The 14,666-nt window shown below is 44.0% G+C and overlaps 1 protein-coding gene across 5 annotated transcripts in view; it reads right to left on the bottom strand.

The window, feature by feature from the left end:
* The window catches only part of PPP2R2A (protein phosphatase 2 regulatory subunit Balpha), an 82,596-nt gene that overhangs the window by 52,410 nt on the left and 15,520 nt on the right, over nt 1-14,666 (bottom strand). Inside the window, exon 1 of one of the 5 annotated variants that reach the window (XM_044437486.1) lies at nt 5,538-5,699. The exons of the other annotated variants lie outside the window; for them this stretch is intronic. Coding sequence (XP_044293421.1) covers nt 5,538-5,559 — 22 coding nt within the window. The 5' untranslated portion in view covers nt 5,560-5,699. Of the gene's footprint in view, nt 1-5,537; nt 5,700-14,666 lie in introns of those variants that run through there. 5 annotated transcript variants of the gene reach the window in all.

The following is a 14,666-nucleotide window of genomic DNA, read 5'->3' as shown; positions in this document are numbered from 1 at the left end:
ACCAGCATTAGGGAAGCTTAATTGTTTAATTGATGTTTGAATTCATGAAATATGGTTTGGCACTGGGTTACAACCCAGTATTAGGAACAATGATTTGAAGAAAAGTTTGTAAATCATGGATTGGCAAAAAGTCTGACTTCACAAACTATGGCTATGGTCATCTCCAGAAGGTGTTTGAAAAGCAAAGCTGAACTTGTGAGTGCATTAAATGTGGAAAGAATGAAAACAGGAAGAGCCAAACAGCTTTAAACCATGCTTTTCTTGTTATACAAGGTCTAATGGTTTGGACCCTTATGTAAACCATGGTTTGATATGGTGACTGAAAAGATTCAATCACCACAAGAAGTTTATGGGGAATACGTGGCTCAACAGAACTAAAAAAGAAAAAGATCTTGGAGTAATTGTGGACAATAGGCTAAACATGAGCCAACAATGTGATGCAGTCACCAAAAGGGCAAATGCTATTTTGGGATGCATTAACAGAAGTATTACTTCCAAATCACAAGTAGTAGTAGTTCCTCTGTACGCAGTATAAAGTATAGTATACACTAGTCAGTCCTCATCTGGAAAACTGTGTCCAGCTCTGGGCACCAAGATGCAGAACAAATAGAAAGGGTCCAGAGGAGGGCAACAAAAATGATCCAGGGTTTGGAAACACTGCCCTATGAGGAGAGTCTGGGAGAACTGGCCATGTTCAGCCTTGAGAAGAGAAAAGAAGACTGACAGGGGAAACGATATCTCACTCGAAGTCCTTCAAAGGCTATCACAAAGAGGAAGGTCAAGATCTCTTCTTGCTAATGCCAGAATGTAGGACACAGAATAATCAATTTAAGCTCAGACAACCAGATTCAGGCTGGACATCAGGAAAAGCTTCCTCACTGTCAGAGCAATATGACAGTGGAACCAGCTGCCTGGGGAGGTGGTGGGCTCTCGCACACTGGAGACATTCAAAAAGAAACTGGACAGCCATCTGAGTGGGATGGTGTAATGTGGTGTCCTGCAACAGCAGGGGGTGGGACTTGATGGCCTTCATGGCCCCTTCCAACTGTACTACTCCATGATTCTATCCCGGTCTCTTTACAATGTCACACGTTTCCTTGCATTACGAGAACAACTGAATATTACCTCTGAATAAACTACAAATCAAAATAAAAATTTCTTGGCATTTTGGAGCCATGGAGGAAAACACAGCAGCTTCTCCCTTTTTTTTCCTGGAAAAATGAAAATTTGGGGAAAACTGAACAATAAGCAGTACTTGTCTTTTTGGGGCTCTTTACAGATTAAGGTTGCAGCCAGCTGCCCTTCAGAAGCAGTGAACTTCGGTTCTCATCTGCCTCAAACAACATAGCCAATGGCCCAAAATACTAAGTATTTTAGGCCAAATTTCTGGACATCACAAGGCTGGGGAGGCTGCTTTAGGAACACTGCTTTTATTATGTTCAACTTTGTTTGCTCAAAAAAACTGTTAAAATTAAACATTTTAAAATGTATAAATTCAGTACATTTATAATTGCAGTCTGAATAAACTATATATTTAAATTTAATATGCCAAATCTTTTAATTTTATGAGCAAACCAAGTTATCCATCATTCATTCTAGGCTACTATTTTACATCCGACTAGAGGGAACATCACCAAACGTCCCTGAATCATCACAGGAGCCAGATGAGCAGAAGGAATGGCACGCAGAGAAAGAATGGCATGCAACATCCATTCCTGCTTGTAAGAAAGTTTAGTAAAAATCCTTAACTACCTCCTGTTTGTCCTGTGAAATTTAAGAAATTCTGGCACGAAGGAAGCAATTTAACTTAGCTGGAAAAGACTCAGATTAGAAACAGTAAATGACGTATTTCACTCAGGGACTTTCAAGGAATTTCAAACTATTATTTGAAGAGCGGTGCAACACACTTCTGTAAATCATTTCTATTAATGAACATCTTATTTTCCATTCATTGAAAGGTTGTCTCTAGTAGCAGTGCCCATCCCATGCCTATGTCACTGATCTCAAGCTACTGGGTTCCAACTATTAACAGTACTTAAATGTGCTTTATTGCTGAGGCAGCATTCTTTAGCCTGGAGTCCTAATTAAGAACTTTATTAAAAACAGTGACGGGTTCTAGAGAGCCGAGCACCCCAGTTAATCTTGTAACCAACCCACACACAGTTCTGTGGGATCAGAAAGCAGTGGCAACCTTCACTGACTGGTTCTGCATGTTCATGGAAGGAGACATATTATTTCTCCCTCCATGCATGCCCGCTGAATGCCAGGAGGATTAGCAAAATTACATGACTGTGTTTGTCATGTAGCTTGTCATGCAGAGCAAACCCGGCAGGCGTGACTCGATGCTGTGGGGAACGAGCTACCCAGAACCAGTGGGCCACTGCAGAGTACTGGATGGCTTGTTACCCACAGCAGTTCTTGCTAGGTTCATACAACACAGCACATTCTGCCGCTGACAGTAATTATGCTAACCCCCAGCACATGACACATGTTTATGGAGAGACAAATCATTTCCAGGAATTTTACATCTTTAATCTTTAAAAAAAAAGTTGTTTTTAGAAACCGTTTTGGGAATTGAAAGCTGGGTAAAAATATTTTAAAAACCCTTGTCTTAATGTCGTTTACATTCTAAATCAAAGTATTTCATGATTCAAAGCTGTTTAATTTTTCCATTTAAAGGGGGGGGAGCAAACCAAATGGGGAGGAAGAATCCCCCCCATTTTTCCTGTCCTTCAAATCTCTAACTACAAACAGGGGCTGAAGTCCTTATTTTTTATATGCCAGTATTCTGATCATCAGTTTTATTACATTTTCATCTGAAACCTGAATACAATAGCAACTGTCTTGAAATGGATACGGAAAGTTAAAAATTCTGTAAGGTAGGCTGGCCTGAGAGTCTGCGACTGCCCAGAGTCACTCAGTTGGCTCCATGGCTGAGTGGGGACTCGAACCCAGATCGCCTGAGTCCCAGTCACGTACTCTTCACCAATACACCAAATGCTCCTTTCCTCCCTCCCTAAGCTCCATTTTCTGACCTTGGAGAGGCAGCCTGGGCCGTTCTCTCTGTGCTGCCCGTGAGGAGTGAGATCTCCAAATCCTACTTCCAGGTTGGCATGCTGTCTCCAATCGCAGAAGGAGTCTTCCAAGCCATCCTGCAGGTTGTGGACACTCACCCAAAGTCCACAGAATTGCTCTCCTCACAAACTTAATTTTTACTCTTCTCTTTGGCCCCCAGAAGGTATATCAAGTCATTAGTTGTAATCACTGACGTGGTTCCAGTGACCAGCAAGCAGCTAAATTTGTTGCCATGTTGTTACACACTGCATAATCATCTCTGATTTATAGCAACTCTGAATAAATGCCCTCTGAAAAGCCCTTGACAGCTTCACTCAACTCTCGTAAACAAAGCTTTTAATAGCATCCAGTATAAGGTGCACACTGAGGGGAAGGGTCCAAAAGCTCAGGGGCGGTCAGAACACCTATTCCAGAACACCTAGATGGCTTTTTGGGCTGGAGTCTACCATCCCAGATATTGTCCCAGGTATTGGAGAACAGTGATTGCTACACCCATGATTGTATTCAACCTGTTACTATTCATCTTGCAAAACCCTTTCTTAAGCTGCTCAAAATATGGTCCTGAAGGAAAGCTTTGCAAATACCCTGGATTGGCAGGAAGGCTAATACTTGAGTCCTAGATCAAATCAAGCTGGAACTCTCCCTGGAAGTGAAACTGATAAGACTGAAGTTGTTGCACACTGAGCACATTATGAGGATGGCAGGGGTCACTGAAGAGAACAAGGCTGGGGAAAGCGGAACACAGAAGAGGAGGAAGACCAAATATGAGAGGCACCGATTCCATAAAGGAGTCACACTTCAGCCATGGTTTATGCAAACAAGTCAGGATCAGACTAAGGTCTCTGACCCTAAATTGCCTTGAGAAACTATAAACTAACTGAAATTTCCAATTCTAACACAGGGGTGGGCAACGGGGGACTGGAGTGCATTGCTGCTTCAGAACCCATCATGGGCTTCATCCTTCCTCCAGTGCCAGAAACGGCCATACAATCAGGTTGCCAAGGATCCACTGGGAACCAATGCACACAGGGAGCTCACCATCCATTCCCCAGCATCCTTTCCAGGATCCAGCCACATGGCAGCAATGACCACAACAGTGGTGGCAGCAGCCCTCCCAAAGCCGCCAGCCAGGAAGCTGGTCTTTCCCAACTACTCCAGGGGCCATGCCCGGTGGGAAGATGGGGCAGAGCTATGCTTCAGTGCTGGGTCTGAACTTGGTCACTGCCTCTGTGAAGGAAGAAGCAAGAAACCAAGCCTCCCTGGGAGAGACTAAGCAGGGCCTGAATGGGTGGATTGCGACGTAAGCCTTGAAATGGGCTGACCTTGGTGGCTCTGGCTTCTAGCCTTCACATTAATCACTGAACACTTCCTCTCATTCTCCAGCCAAGACACAGGCCAGAGATGGGCCAGCACAGCTCTGGCAATGTCATGGCATCACAATGGCAGAAAGTGGTTGAACTTAAAAACTGAACTCAAACGGAAGTCACTCCACTTCGGGGCACAGGCAGTCTAGCATCAGTGCTGCTGTCCCCACTTCTCCATGGAGCTCCTCTTCGTGTGCACGCACACACACTTCTTCACAGAGTGGGTACAGCTCCTGAATCACAATGGTGACAGCTAGAAAGAAGCAAGATCCTTGTCTCCTTTTATGTACAGTTTTTTGGGTGGAGGGCAACAGGGACCGCACTCCATACAAGCACCACCAAACATATTTCGACTTCCTTCCCCATCTTCTGGATTGAGTGCCCTGAAACCTTGCCAGATGCAACATGACCCGACCATTGCTTTAGCAGATCCCCATGATAGACAACAGATGCTCATTGCAGGGGGCCCCAAGTGGCCAGAGAATGGCCTGAAGGCATCTAATGTGGTTCCTGAAGGCATGTAATGTGGTTCTAGAGCGTGATCTTGGCCTGAATGCAGATCCCCAGAACCCTCATGCCTGCTCTCTGAGCTTCTTTGAGGAAAAACAGACTACTGAACCGAACAAGCTACTCTAAGAGCAGAACCTGCTCACCTGCAATCTGCACTCCAGCCAGCCTGGAATCCACCAACGTCTCATGCATTTATGACAGCAACATTTAACTCCAAAAGTGACGCCATTCCCACTATCCTCCAGCCCAGTCATGGCAAATCACACAATCAAATTATAGATATTTAACTCTGAAAGTGAGACCCCTTTGAGGTTATTTCCTTTGTTAGGATCAGAAAGCGAAAGAGTGGAACCATTCACACTTCTACGCCTTGCATAGAAAGTGACCCAAAGATTGCTATAATGGTTTTGGAAAGCAGTATGCCTTAAATGCATACGGCAAAGCTGTTGCATTTATGAACAAAAACCATTAACTCTCATCACCTCAATTAATTTCTCTCTCAGTTTAAACCTTTGGAACAGAGATGATTGTTGACCTCCTTGAAATGCAGACACAGACAGCCAGGAAGTAATAATCTGCTGGACTTGCCTGAAAGACACAGCAGCGCCATGGTCTTGTATTTCTCTCAATGTAGAGGAGAGCCAGTGTGGTGCAGTGCTTCAGAGCATGGGACTGGGACTGGGACAATCTGGGTTCTAGTCCTTGCTAGGCCATGGAGCCAGCTGGGTGACTTTGGGCCAGTCACAGACTCTCAGCCCAACCTACCTCACAGGGCTGTTGTTGTGGGGATATGATGGAGGAGGAGAATGATGTAAGCTGCCTTGAGCCCTATGCAGGAAAAAGACAGGATATAAATCAATCGATCAATCAATCAACCAACAAGGCAGTCACCCACAAATTCACTTGCCAAGTTGCTAGCAGCAAGTTCATTTTATGCAACCCCTCCATAACCTCTTCACCTGCATCCTGATCCAATGCTGCCCATAAACTTTGCTTCCCCAGCCCCACCACCCAACTGCGAGCCTCCTGCATCCAAAAGCCCCCCTGCCCCTTCTCCCTTCCTGCCCCTTATGCTCGGAACTGCCTCCCAGACTCCACATGCTGCCACACTTCTCTTCCTTCACTGGCCAAAGCCTGCAAGCCCCCAGGACTCTACAAACATTTGGGTACGGCTCCTGCTCAAAGGGATGCAGGTGACACAGTGGTTTAAACCACTGTGCTGCTGGGCTGGTTGATCGAAAGGTTGCCGGTTCGAGTCTGCACAACGGGGTGAGTTCCCGTTGCTCCGTCCCAGCTCTCCTGCCAACCTTGCAGTTCTAAGGCATGCAAATGCAAGTAGATAAAAAGGTACCACTTCGGTGGGCAGGTAACAGCGTTCCGTGCACTTCGGTGTTTAGTCATGCCAGCCACATGACCACGGAGACTGTCTGCGGACAAACGCTGGCTCCCTCAGCTAGGAAATAGAGATGAGCACCACCCCCTAGAGTCAGGCATGACTGAACTTTAATGTCAAGGGGAAACCTTTACCTTACCTGCTCAAGGAAACCAAATCAGTAAAGAAATTTGAAGCTCAAACTGCCCTCCAATATATTGTTTGAGGTTCCTTGCCCCAAGCACGGGGACTGAAGAGCTGCAATGAAGTCATTCACTGTGAATAGAAGCCAATGCTTTCCAGTTGCACAACTACATCCTCTCCTCCCATCTTGATATGTTCCATATAAAGAGAGCTTTGGGGAGAAACATCCATTTTGGGGGCTCACTGTCTGCAACCCTCAAAATTGGAGTCATATAGCAAACTTTGAAAGCATTCAGACTCAGAAACTTTCTGGAGGAACCTAGTTCAGATTCAGAAATCTCCCAGCATTTCCCCAGGCGACTTTTGGCCAAATCTAAAGCACAGCATGTGTGTGTAAACATAAACCTGTATGCAGAATACACACACACAAATTTATCCTTACAGTTGTTCTTTGCAGGCACATATTCAACATTTCATATAAAAATCACACCATGTGTCTAGACTGAAGTCTAAACATTCGAAACATGCTCATTCATCACCAAATGAACGGAAATTTTAACAGTTTTAAAAACTGGATGAAACTTGCTATTCTAATATACTACAAATTTGCTCCATTTTCTCACAAGCTGCTGAAGCATTTCACCCTCTTTGATTTCCCAAGTAAGTTATTTTAAACATAACTGCAACATAACATAGGTTACATCTAAAATAGACCCATTGGAACCAGTAGACGTCACAAGAGCCATGAATAATTTTACTCAATGATTTCAGTGAATCTACACCAAGCACAACTATCCATTCCATTTTATATGAAGAAAGAACGAACCACACTTTCCCCAATTACTCACAGCCTGCACCCGCTACTGATGCCCATGTTCTTGGATTGCAGTACGGTCATTGGAACCTTCCCATAATTCCCAGACAACAGGGCCAATCTCTACGGGTGGATTTTAGAAACTTAGTCCAGTATCTCTGGAGGATCCCAGGCTGGTTGGGACGGTCTTAAAATGGCCATCTTCACTTACCAAACAAAATAGTGAAAATAAATTCTCCCCACGTAGCTCATAAAATACTTTCTGAACATCCAAAGTTTAAAAAAGCATGTTCTCAAATGGAACTGATAACTAAAACTGTAATGCTGATAAATTCTCCTGATTTTATAAGAAAGGTAAAATTTATTAAAATCAGTGCAATTATAATTAGTGGTTCGATGTATGTAATTTGACCCTTTTCTATTATTCACCACTGTATTTTAAAATCCTGACTAAGCACATTGTTGGGTTATAAGAATCTGGAAGTAAAACTTCTGAACTCTTCATGAATCGTAAGTCTTGATTTCTTCAAGAACTGAAGTTGCAAAGCTTTTCAAATAGTAAACACAATATGATTCTACAAAATGATCGCAAACTTCTCATCAAAATGAATTTTCAAGCTATCTTTGAAGTGGGATATAGGTGTGATAAAATTAATACACAGAACAAAACTGCAAGGCAGAAAAAGTTGCATTGCATTGTCATTAATACAAGACAAAGCAAAGATATGGCAATCATTTTCACAAATCATTATCACATGGTAATTTGGTTGCCTGTGTACCAGCCCTTTGCTGCTCTCCAACTCACAACCACCTCCACCGAAAGACGGATAACAGAGGCATTTGCTGCTTTACCTTTGCTGGCACAGCAGCTCCTTGGTTAAGCTGAAGCACAACCAAAAAGGTTCTCATTTTTCATGTTTCACACTCGCTCACCAAGTTTGGACAAGAGTTAATGCAGCCTGCAGAAGCTCCAAGATCCTTGCTGAACTTTTAACAATAGGGAATTGTTAAGCAGACAGACAGAAATCCATGACAACTGAGACAGTTGCTAGCTGGAAGCCTTTGTATTTGGTTAAACTATACACAGAACAGGGACACTCTAATTTAGTCCTTAACAAAAGATTTCTGCTGCTTGCATTCTCCTGAAACATGGAGCATTTTAAGCATCCAGTCCACCTCTTATCCTGAAGTCACTTCAAAAATGAGAGGAAATGCTTTTTTATTTGTCCACAGCAGTACCATTGTATTGCCTAGTGACAAAAAGGGCCCTGAAAAAGCATATCAACAATTCCTAGTACATCTGACACCAGTTTGTTACTGCGGTATGCATGAAGCACACCAAAAACAAACATGGTGTGCTCTTGGTGTGTTTGCTTCTTTATCAGCATTGCTAACTTTACAGAGGAAAAGTACACAGGATTGGCCAGAACAGTCATTCACCACTGAGGATCAGCAAATGAGTCTCAGAGCATTTCGTGAACATGCTTTGGTTTTCCACCTTGGCATCTAAAGTGACTCTCACAAAGGAAGCTCTGTGTCTCAAACCCACTGGCACTTAACTTAGGAGATCTTGATGTTCTTAATGTCACCTGGAAGATCAGTGCTAGCAATGGAAAAGCCGGCAATGTGAAGGCTTGGGGAAAAAGTTGGAAAACATGGGGTGGGGGATTTTCTCCAAACTTAAGGGGGAAAAATCTGCAAGAAGGAAAAAGGTCCCCCTCTACCACACCCACTCTTCCTCTATGCAAGGCACCTTCAATATTGCAAGGGGTGACCCTGGGCTTGCCATGTCAATGGAGAGCTGCAGCCTGCTCACGCAGCCCGATGCACACCTGCCACATTCACTGCGATGTGCAGCTGTCTCGTCATACAACGCAAGGCTCCAAAAGGCCACCCCACAACTGCAGACCCACTCTTTAGCACAGGGCAGGCCTCTCACTGCCTCTGGATGCCTTAGCAAAGTACTGCCGAACCAGGATCCCCAGAGTGAGGAACACTCCTAGGCAGAGACCTCTGCGTGAGGGAGCGGCAGTGGGCAGAGATATCAGCCTTCCCAACATCGAAGGAGTCGTGAGGCACTTCTGTAAGTATCAAGCCTTTGGGAGCACTCCTTAGGAATAACTTAACCTCCTAGTTAGCTCAGCAGTATTGGCTGCTCAGACGGATGGCCGCTCTCCCAAGCGCATCTTTCACTGAAGGCATCAGGAAATGAATACAAATTCTCATGCATACAAAGCGTGCATTCTTTTACATGATGGACCAACTTATATTGAGCCACTGGGTGGAGAAGAAAACCATTTCACTATAGAAATAGCTATGAGACCGGTATAAAAAGCAACGCTGAGAAGCTTAACACTTTTCACACTGAAAGCTGTCTAAAATTTATCCTCCCAACTAACCTTGTAAGATGAGGCTGAACAGAGTTGTGAAACTTGATTTATTGGGATCAAATGCCAAACTGGGGCCTTACTCCACCTTGTTCTACAAGTCTGTAAGGCAACACTCACCTGGCTCCTTGCAGGAAGTGACATCTTCCCAGCCAGCCCCACTGGCACCGTAACAGTTGCCAAAAATATAGATGGAATGCAGAGCAGAGCTAGGAAATGTACACGTACGTTTGAACCAAGCAAAGGCAATGAAGGGGATGAGGAAGTCACTCTCCCCTAGTGCTGGCACAGATGCAGTTCTAACAAAGCTCGAAGGACCATAAGAAGGAAAATTGTCTACCTTACTTTACTTTTTTGTATAGTCTCTTGCACTTTTATTATAAGCAAACGAAGATTCAAACAAAGAAAGAGCATGACTTCTCACTGTGTGCATAATTTGAGCCAGAGAAATGCTCATCAATTTAAGCCCACAGATGAGCATTTCTCTGGCTTAAGTTGGGTAAAGAGGAAGGGATGCAGTCCCAACTCGCTTTGCACACTATATTCTTAATCTGCTAGTGATAGGAAGGAGCTGAGAGCTATAGATAGTACTGAGGCCATGCCCCCTTGCCTCTGAGATCTCACTCCCCCCACAGCTTTTATTAACAATACCCATTCATCTTCATAGCTGTAAAGAACACTAGTTCTCTTCATTTTTATAAGACACAGATGCTGAGATCATCAGAGTTCTGTGCTTAACAGCACATCAGATGCTTGCATAGTTCCACTGCATAATTGCAGGAAAAAACTCAGCTTCACACTAATAAAATGAACACATCAAAAATGGACACAATATGGCATTCTCTACATGAATGTACAATTTGCTGGAGGGAAGGTACTCCCTCCAAATCCACTGGCTTGGCATTCTTTAGCAGGCACCTCAACCTAACTATTAGAGTGACCAAATTGTACAGATTACACTGGTCTACAAATTTTGGGAAATTATTGACCTCTGAAATAAAATGTGCTAATTCTTACATATTTTGATTAGATGAATTAGAAAACAGGTGATAAAGGTGCTGGATAGCTAAAGTTTTCAAGATATTTCACAATAAAGATTTATACACAGGCGAGTGTATTTGCCTACAAGGGAGGGAGGTGTCTGATGATCGTGATGCCTTGTAACTTCTCAACAAAGTTTGGAAGAACAATGAAAACGGTTTAATCTTTAGTCTCAAAGTGAAGATCATCACCTAACTGCAATTTATTGTTCTTTTATTGCAAGGTACATTTGTCTTGGTCAGATCTACGGATCCTACAGTTACATCTGGTGGCTTGTGAAAGTGTCATTGACTAACATTTCCAAGGAACAGTTGTGTGATATTTCCCTCAGAAGCCAAGATGCCTCGAAACTGTGTAAACAGCACACATAACTTCCGCTACGTTTGTGGCGAGGTTATACTTGCATCTCAAAAGTGCAGAATGACGGCAGTGGTAAAAAAGGCAGAGCACCTATATTTTGGATGCAAAATAGGGGATCAGGACGAGAGTTGGGCCGCTCATTATTGTTGCATTACATGTGCCACTTAACTGCATCATTGGCTAAACAAGAAGAAAAAGTCCATGCCTTTCGCAGTCCCAATGGGAAGGCACGGGAAGCCTTCAAGTACGTGGCAATGGAGTTTCTTGGGAACAGCAAGGCAGATGACTATGAAAAACACATGAAAAATTTGCTTAGGTCCTATAAAGCACTTGATGCAAACATGTCACTGAAAATTCACTTCTTACACTTGCATTTAGACTATTTCCCTTTGAACTGTGGGGCAGTGAGTGATGAGCATGGGGAGAGATTCCACCAGGATATCGCAGGCATGGAGAAAAGCTACCAAGGGAAATGGAGTCCATCCATGCTTGCCGATTACTGCTGGAATCTCTCCAGGAATGATCCTACTGCAGTTCACAAGAGAAAAGCCAAAAAGCGCAGTTGACATACCGAATAAAGATGGAACCTTGTCGTTTAATCTGACGTTAGAGCTTGTCAGTTTTTCATGCAAAAAGCATGAAAATGTTACATGAAAAACCAATTAATGAATGGAAAGTTATGTTATTGGTATCAATAAAAAGATAAATTTATAATGATTGGCGTGGCACCACTCTCATTGCTATATCACATTTTGCAGAAAAGTTATGGAGCATATTTGCACATCCCCCTCGTAATTTTGAGTTATTTTGATGCACGTTTGACCTGAAGCTTTATCTTGGAGACTGGAGCCAATTAATCCTCAGGACTTAATTTTCCTTTATTAGTGACGCAATTCTGGTAAAATTTATCTACTTTCATTTCCGAGGCTTTCTCCTTGTAAGCCAGTGACCGTGGCTCAACCATACCAAGAACTTTGCATTAATGATGATCCTTGAGAGGCCTGCTGTCATGCCGCTGGAGTACACGGCTGTTTAGGGAGCAGTGGTGCACTAGACCCGCTGCTGAAAACATGAGCAGAGATGCAAGCACAACGGGCTGTGCGGCACAACAATGGTCAACAGCCAGAGCTCAGAGAGGCACAAAAGCCGCCCGCCCTCTGCAACCTGCCCTAGCCCAGTACCCGCTGGATGTCTCGGGCCACATCATCCATAATCAGGATGGCCACTGGTCAGGTTAGCTGAGGAGGAGGAGGACTGCAGCCAAACCCATCTGCATGGAAACAGGTTGGGGAAAGGTGACGCACTGGATTCTGTTCTGTATTGGAGGATTTGGTTGCATTTCTTAAACTTGGAACCAGACATATGGCAACCTGGGAGGAAAGGTCATTTCCCCCACACTCTTTGGTTGAGATGATTTAGGCATCGCTGAACTGTCAACAAGAAATCAACAAACACAAACACATCTGTCCAGGTCGAGAAAGACTCTGTCCAGCAAGGAATCAAAACAGACTTGGACAATATTTTGCTTCTATACTTGTGGAGGGCAGCGAGGAGACAGGCGGGGTGGGGCGAGCAGGAATAAATGACCTCTGCCAAAAGCAGTTTCACACAGCTTAGTAAGACACCTGGCACACTGGAAGATCAGCAGGAGAACATTTCTAACGAAGGGGAAGAGAAATCTCCTGACATAATCACAGAGCAAGCACTTGTACTTACACATTTCCGTTTGTTCATACCCAAGAAGCTTCTGCAATTTTTGCAATGCACTGATTATTTGGACATAAAAGAAGGCCCTGCTTCTCAGAGTGCTCAAGGCCTTTTGCTGAGCACCACAGGAAAAAGGATGCCATCAGAAAGGGACGTTTGGTGTGATCCAGACTTCGGTTATGTGTTTAGGGAGGTGTCCCTGAATTCGTCCACTTCTCTCTTCCCCAATTCCTCAAGTTAATTATTTTTCTCACACATAAACGGCATGCCTTGCAGGGCTTTGGGACACTCTAGCACACAGGAGTGTAATCAGGGGCCTAACAAATGTTAGTGGCCAGCTACTGAGCCAAGTTATCTGTGGTCCACACTGGCCTATTTCCTCTCTCAAATTCTCTGGCACATCCTAAAGGGCTTGGAGAGAGGTAGGGTGCTGCTATCTGCACAAGGTATGGACAAGGTGAGAAACAACAGGAGGCTGTCTCGGGCAGATCAGAAAGGACTTGCGCAGTATGAGCTGGGACTCTCTGTGGTCAAAAGGCACTATTCTGGAAAAACGCATTCCTCTGTCTTGCGCATGCAATCATAGGTGCATTAGGATACAGGTCACACTCTACACCTATACACCTTTAACATCTGTGGCTCTTAAAAAGAAGACATGTTCTTGCCTCAGGGGTTCCCTGAAATGCCAAGAGATAGATGACAAAAACCACTCTGGAGGGCCCTGAAGGGCAGCGTGAATACTGAGTTTCCAGTCTTGGTGTCACAACCCACCAGGTTCTCTCTGCTCCTCCCACACAGCATCTTAAAATGCAAAGACCACTCTTTTACTCAGCAAGCCAGTGTGGAGACACTTTCTCACAGCTATTTGAGATTAGAAGTTCTTTGAGGACTGGGACTGATATTTGCTTATGCACAATGGTGGCACTCATGTGTCCATTTGCAATAGACGATTCAATGGGAACCGGTCATCAAACACAAGTATCAAAAACCAACTAGGTTTCCTAGTGGTAAAAAACTACAAACTGGAGTTTTTGGCAGAAATTGGACCCCTTTCCCTTTCTTTCTAGACCTGGGACACTCAATTTCTCTGCACTAGAGTGACCCCTGTACTCACTAAACAAGAGTTAGATATAAAAGGCTTGTTTGTAGATTGAGCTAATGTTGAAGCTTTGGGTAAGCCGATATTTATAGTATCAAAATGGAAGATGAATGACCCTTATGCAGCAGTAGCCTGGGAAACAAGGAGGGGTGTTTTTTTTAGAAGCCTATAAAATTTGCCCTACAATGTCCATTTGTAGTTGACTGTTGAAACAGAATTGGTCATCAACACACAAACACAAAGCAACAGATTGATTATCGACAGCAAGGGGAGACAAACTGGTGCCCCCAAACTCCCACAACCCTAATTATTGGCCAGGCTGGCTGGGACTGATGGGAGTTGCAATCCAAAGCAACTGGAAGTTGCTTGCCCCTGCTCTCGAGAAGGAGTCATCTTCCCTCAGCAATTATTTGTGACTCCCCCTGGAGATTGCCATTCATACATGCAGTGCCATCTAGCAAAAAGAGCTTTAGAACTATGGAGTAGATACTCCCAGTTGAACAATGAACGGAAAACCCCAAAGGAGATAAATGTGACATTAGAATCTGTGGATTTTGCAGCTCCAACTTCCTAATTTCCTCAGGAATTAAATGGTGCACAAACTTGTTTCTCCATACCAGAGTCTGTAATTTGACAAAGTCAGGGGGATGCTATGTGAAATAGTTTTAGGGCAAACCTAAAACACAACTGGTCCTTTCTTTGAGATGTTGAGGGGGGATGTGTAAGCTGAAACACTGGGTGGGCCACAAGCGCTGTCAGCTCTAGGCACCATCACCAGTGTGAGGGATCCTGG

Source organism: Varanus komodoensis, unplaced genomic scaffold (genome assembly GCF_004798865.1).
Source record: "Varanus komodoensis strain SLA01 unplaced genomic scaffold, ASM479886v1 scaffold30, whole genome shotgun sequence".
Classification (NCBI taxonomy): Eukaryota; Metazoa; Chordata; class Lepidosauria; order Squamata; family Varanidae; genus Varanus; species Varanus komodoensis.
The sequence above is the reverse complement of the archived record's forward strand: the minus strand, read 5'-3'. Positions and strand labels throughout refer to the sequence as shown.